This window comes from Nannobrachium achirus, assembly GCF_963921795.1.
Source record: "Nannobrachium achirus genome assembly, chromosome: 21".
In the NCBI taxonomy this organism is placed as follows: domain Eukaryota; kingdom Metazoa; phylum Chordata; class Actinopteri; order Myctophiformes; family Myctophidae; genus Nannobrachium; species Nannobrachium achirus.
The window spans coordinates 58,495,529-58,502,382 of NC_137828.1; the positions used below are offsets into that span (position 1 = coordinate 58,495,529).

General features: G+C 43.4%; 1 protein-coding gene across 1 annotated transcript in view; it reads right to left on the reverse strand.

Moving 5' to 3' along the window:
• Positions 1-4,506, reverse strand: part of LOC308306807 (rho GTPase-activating protein 18-like) — a gene marked incomplete at both ends in the record, with an annotated part of 19,060 nt that extends 14,554 nt beyond the window's left edge. The window contains one exon of the mRNA XM_080751849.1: positions 4,411-4,506. Within this exon, the coding sequence (XP_080607975.1) occupies positions 4,411-4,506 (96 nt within the window). The remainder of the gene's footprint in view (positions 1-4,410) is intronic.
• Positions 4,507-6,854: the final 2,348 nt, after the last annotated feature.

Here is a 6,854-nt window from a genome sequence, read left to right on the forward strand (position 1 = left end):
AACAGGGAGGTAGTCCCGCCTCCACCAGCCACGCCTCTTCTAGCTCCGCCTCTGGATTGGGTAGAAAACAGGAAGTAAACACCAGAGATGCAGTGGTTCTCAAACATAGGGTTGTGGTCAATTTCGGGTTGTGGAGCGATTTTGATGTACTTGGAATCCAGACAGATCGATTCACTTCCTTCAGAATGATTATTTTTATTCTTTTCTTTTCTTTTTTTCACTTCTGGCTGTCCATTTGAGCTTGATTTCATAGGCACGTCATCACGGATTGGAAAGTCCGTCGATTCACATGCCGTGAATCCTAAAAGCACAACCGGTTTAGTCTGGTTCTTGTAAAGGAGCGATTGTTTTGGTGGAGATGACGGAGGCGCGCACTGCTCGACACAGCGACTCGTTCGCTACGCTTGCTCTATGGTCTCTCACGTGGCTCAAGGTCGCCTGAGCCCGTTAGAAGTTGTAAACCAGGGGGCCAGAATAGTAAAATCTTTGTCCCCCCGACTTTCGGCTCCTCCGCGGCCGCGCAGTCTGAGGCGGCATTCACACAGGCACGTTTTATTGCGATTAAAACGAATCCTCTAACGTATTGTCGGAAAATACACAACGTTTGGGCATGTGTGAAGACGCATCCGTATTCTTTTTCGATCAAAGAAACGAATGCAAATCCACAAAAAAACGGTGGTTTCGATTCGCTACAGCAAACGCTTCACTGTTGGTGTGAATCCATCCGTCTCAAATACAGGCAATATAGAGCCAATGTGCGTGTTAAATCCATAGTTATTTATAAAAGGTTAAATCCCCCTCCAGAGCGTCTGCTATTAGATTTCTGACCATTCTGGCCGCCTCCTCCCCTCATTGATTTCATTTCTGATCACCGCTCCCTCGATCGCACAATAGACATAGTTAGATGAAAGGAAAGTGCCACTGGAGTCACTTGTATATCATACCAGTAAGACTCCCTAATCGGGAGATAAGCGACCGTTGGTCGCTTATCTCCACAAATAGGCCAAAAGTTTGTTTTACCAATTATCAAGACATACGGGCAGTTGACAGTTTGCCATGGTTACTCATTGAAGTTGAATCTCCATATATGGGAGATAACCTACGCATCACACTAAGTCTGACTCACCAGCCCATATGTTGGGCATGAGCAACTTATGTCTCCATATATGGAGATATGATGACATCACACAGTCCTCAGCCGATGATTGTGGCGTGATGTCATACAATACACAAACGAGCCCTACAGTATAAAGGGGCAATTCTTGCCAGGAAAGAAGCATTTCTTCGACTCAGACCTTATCGCCAGGGTTGGCTTATAGCAGCTGTCGGTAGGACCATATATGGATTCTGTTAGTGTGGATCTCCTAACAGGGCATCATCTGGGATACAATCCCTTTTATGCCCATATATGGAGATTCCTAACACAATCCCTTTCATGCCCATATATGGAGATCCCTAACAGAATCCCTTTTATGCCCATATATGGAGATCCCTAACAGCATCCCTTTTATTGCCCATATATGAGATCACTAACAGCTAACAGAATCCCTTTTATGCCCATATATGGAGATCCCTAACAGAATCCCTTTTATGCCCATATATGGAGATCCCTAACAGAATCCCTTTTATGCCCATATATGGAGATCCCTAACAGAAATCCCTTTTATGCCCATATATGGAGATCCCTACAGAATCCCTTTTATGCCCATATATGGAGATCCCTAACAGAATCCCTTTTATGCCCATATATGGAGATCCCTAACAGAATCCCTTGTATGCCCATATATGGAGATCCCTAACAGAATCCCTTTTATGCCCATATATGGAGATCCCTAACAGAATCCCTTTTATGCCCATATATTATGGAGAAATCCCTGCTCTGAGTATCTGACATCAGTGTGATGTCACCTGTTTATGCCCATATATGGAGATCCCTGCTCTGCGTATCTGGTTGCTATGGTAAACAGTTGGTTGCTAGGGTAAATAAAACATGGTTGCTATGGTAAACAGTTGGTTGCTAGGGTAAACAGTTGGTTGCTAGGGTAAAACCATGGTTGCTAAGGTGGTTGCTAACGTACACTAACAGACCAGCAACAACAGCCTGTTGCCACAGCAACGTACACAAAGGTTTGTGTACACATGTGGTGTGATGTCATACTGATGCGGAGATATGATCAGGGCAAAGGTGTGGACGTGTGACGTGTGACGGACGGACGGACGGACGGACGGACGGACGGACGGACGGCCGGTGGAGGTTTTCATAGTAAACTGCGACCTGACGGTCGCAATTAAACCAGTAAGACTCCCTAATCGGGAGATAAGCGACCGTTGGTCGCTTATCTCCACAAATATCACAGCCTCCACCTCTCACGTCATACGGGCAGCCATAGTTACACCTGGAATGTTGAATCTCCATATATGGAGATAACCTACCCATCACACAAAGTCTGACCTCACAGCCCATACCTGGGCATGGACGACTTATATCTCCATATACGGAGATGGCCATATATGGAGATACGATGACATCACAGAGTCCACAGCTGATGATGTGGCGTGATGTCATCAATACACAAACAAGCGCCTATATAAAGGGGCAATTCTCACCAGGGAAGAGAGCATTCCCCCACTAGCTGAGTATCTTAAGATGGTTGGATGTGATGATAAGCCACAAATAGGCCAAAAGTTTGTTTTACCAATTATCAAGACATACGGGCAGTTGACAGTTTGCCATTGTTACTCATTGAAGTTGAATCTCCATCTGAATCCCTTTTATGCCCATATATGGGATCCCTGCTCTGAGTATCTGACATCACTAATCCCTTTTATGCCCATATATGGAGATCCTGCTCTGAGTATCTGACATCACTAATCCCTTTTATGCCCATATACAGTATGGAGATCCCTAACAGAATCCATTTTATGCCCATATATGGAGATACCTGCTCTGAGTATCTGACATCACTGTGATGTCACCTGTTTATGCCTAAATATGGAGATCCCTGTCTCTGAGTATCTGACATCACTGCGATCTCACCTGTGATGTCACAGTGACACATCACCTCAGTATCTGTGATGTCACAGTGACACATCACCTCAGTATCAGGCGTTACACGTATACATTGAGCAGGGCAAAGGTGTGACGTGTGTGACGGACGGACGGACGGACGGCCGGTGGAGGTTTTTCATACTAAACTGCGACCTTACGGTCGCAACTAAACTGCGACCTTACGGTCGCAATAATATAGGCCGATGTGTGGGATTCTCTCGCTCACGCGCGCGCGCGCTCTCTCTCTCTTGCTCTCTGTGCAATCATGTCCAAATGGAGATGCTTTACGCGCGCCGCGGAGCGCAGAGAAGGAGCCAGCGGAGGGCAAGACGAGGGGCAGCGTGAGAGAGAGAGAGAGAGAGAGAGAGAGAGAGAGAGAGAGAGAGGACACGTTGACGTTGTCCTCTTCGTAGATATTCATATCTGCTAAAGTATTTGCTGTCTGGTTTATTGCTGGTAGATTTTGCGAGTCCCTCCCGCCGCCGCATGGTTTTATTTTTGAATCGCCCGTTTACTACGGGGCCTTGGGTCGACCGCAGATAAATATTTGCGGGGGTCCTGCGGTTACACTTGTGAGTTGAACTTGAAGAATTATTAAACACAGGGAGATGGAGGAGGCATTATGCAGCTTGGATACAGACGTGGACTCAGCGATTCCTTGTTTCGGATGACAATGTGTGTGAGCGCAAACGTATCAATTAAATATGCAAGGAATGTGGCAACTTCACCCCTCCCATTCGCACGACTAAACGAATTATATTATGAGAATGTGGCCTGAGTGAACATAGCCTACCTCCGGTTCAGCCAATCACAAGCTTCCCACCTACATACCATTACATTGAAAGGCTCTGGTCCCACCCCGGCGGCCCCGCCCACAGACCAATCAAAATCCTCAGCGCAGAGACCGTCCCTTTCACATAGGAAGCTTTCCAGACTGAGAAGCGAGGTGAAAAAAAATATTACAGATAATGATCATCCCAAGCAATCTTATTGCTCCATTTAACTTGTAAATGACACTAACGGCATAAAGAAAAAACAATTTGAAATAAAAAAACAGAAAATTAAAGAATGCAAGACAAACAATCACACTAAAACAAGATAAATCAAATATAATATGGCAGATACCATAGAGGCTAGTTTTTATGGTTTGCTTGCTAGAACAAATTAATTAATTAATGAATTAATTAATTAAAATAATATTGTTTTTCCCCAAAAATATCTTTGAAAAGATTTTCAGGTATAAAAACAATAAAACTATTCTAAAATAAATAAATAAAAAGGTTTACCGATAAAAAACAGGTCCGCAACCCAGAATGGGCCACAGTCCAATGTTTGGTAAAGCGTGTTGTACAGTATGGTACCGTCCACGTGACTGATGTCTTCCTCGTCTTCATCGTGTTCTCATCTCCCTGCTCCTCTTCATCAATGCTCCTCACCTCGTTCCACAGCGTTTCCATTGCAGCTTGGCGGCGCTCAACGCTCACAGGAAGTGACATCATCCTGGAGGACAGAGAGACATATGGAGCTAACAACCTGCGGTTCATTTCCACTGATTGTGCTCCTCTGAGCAAGGCATTATTTACTAGACTGCTTCAGTAGAGAGATCAGACCCGAGTAGACACTAGTGGAAAGTAATTCATTTTGCATTGTTTTTTTTTTGTTTTTTTTCTAATGATATCTACTGCATAGTACTGTGTTCTATCTGTCCACTTCCACTTCATCATAAATGCTCGCCCCAAAACATGCTTGCCCCTAGTCAAATCCAGGTATTCCTAAATGTAAATGTAAATGTAAATGTAAAACTATGCCTAACCTAACCTTAGTTCTAACCTTAACCTCAGTAAAACTATTCCTAACCCTGAACTTATTTCTAACCTTAACCTCAGTAAAACTATGCCTAACCCTAAACTTATTTCTAACCACCTCAATAAAACGAATACATGAACCGCTGGCGGAGAGCGGCCCGCGAAAGAAATGGGGGCAAGCATGTTTTGAATAACCAATGGTTGAACTGGTCAGCTCTCAGAACAACAGTAGAAGACTTAAGGTTTACTGGTCAGCTGCAGGACAACAGTATTAGACTGTGGTATACTGGTCAGATCCCAGAACAACAAGACACTGAGTTGACACACGCGTGTGCGTTTGTGCTAAGGAGGTGAGGTGGCCTTATTTCAGCTTACAATCATATATTAATGTTTGTGCGTGCGTGCATACAGTAAGTGAGAGACTTTGTGTCTGTATACATATCAGTTTGTGAATGTGCGTGCGTGCCAGTGTGCGTGCACGCATGCATGCATGCTTAAATAGGAAGTGATGTTTGTAAAGTGTGTATTGATTGATGTGTAATGGGCTGGTGTTTCCCAGGGGAAGCTAAAGTGCAGCACACAATGCACTGCTTAAGAGCCTCCTGGCTAACGCTACTGCTGCTATGCAAAATGCATTGCTTCATAACACTTCCTGGCTATAGCTAATCTTGCTATACCGGTATGTACGTCACAATTCCATACTAATTAGGGCTGGGACTCGATTAAAACTCGTCCAGTGAGAAAGGTTCTATGGTGCAAAAACGAAGCACGATTACAATGCGTTAATTTCTTTAATCGCGTTAATTTTCTGTAATTAATTACTAAAAATTAATCAGTTAATGCTATGCAACATACCTTAAAAAGTACGTATTTAAAAGATTAAAGATCCTACATTATCTTAAAGGAGTAGTTCACCAAAAATATGACTTCCATCAATTACGCACCCCCTGAAGCCTTGAATTATTTGTTTGTTTGTTTCTGTCACATATACACAATAATTTGATGACCGGTGGACTGCATGGTGAATTGACCATGCATTTGAGTCTCCGCAAACTTTGGTCAATCTTGACTGATTGATTGATTTTATTGACGTAATTGAAAACACGTTCCATTGAGTGGTCCTAAACACAGTAGGTGTCCTACCCGACCCAAATACAGGGAGACCGCATCCAACCACTGCACATGGACTAGTAATTAATCAATAGGGAGCAGGTCATTATTGAGAAATAAACCCTGACAGGATGATTATACAACAACGAGAGGCACTGGGGCCGGTCTTCATCAACCTGAAGGGATTTCTTTCTCAATTATGACCGCATTGATTTATCACGCTTATTACACGGCTACTTAATAAAGAAATTAATTAATTGACCCTAAATTAACGAAAGGATTTCATACATGAAAGTGGTCAGTTAATTTATGCTAGGTGCGTCCAGTGCCCTGTACGTTCTTGACTGCACTGTTTAGCTGTAAATGACTAGGGTGTTTGCTGACATGGATGCCATGTTGGAAAAGGCTAAATCCCAAGCAATATGAGCCAGGTGCTCTGAGTCTTTGACTAAACAGCAGTCTGTTATTGAGTTCAGCGGTCAGTGAGCGGTGCTTTTATGAGTTCATTTCATGTCCCGCAAGCTTGGCCAATGCCAGGCTATGCGGGACGGACATACGGACCGACGGACATACACACAAAAATAACAGACTGATGAAATTAGTGACTAACCAATCAGAATCAAGCATTCAGCCGAGTGTAAAACATTGTATTACTATTGACATAGGCTACACTAACTACCATACGTCTTACAACACACAATAGTGACAAGACACAGCAATGCATTCTGGGTAACAACTGAGGAATCTGAGCAATGATGACTGATCAACAGCTTATCAATAGCCTAAATGACAATCTATAGTCAATTCAAACAGGGAAAAGGAGCAAGTCTTACCTTAGACTAGAAACTAATTCCACAGCAAAGGCCTACAAATAATAATGATAATGATAA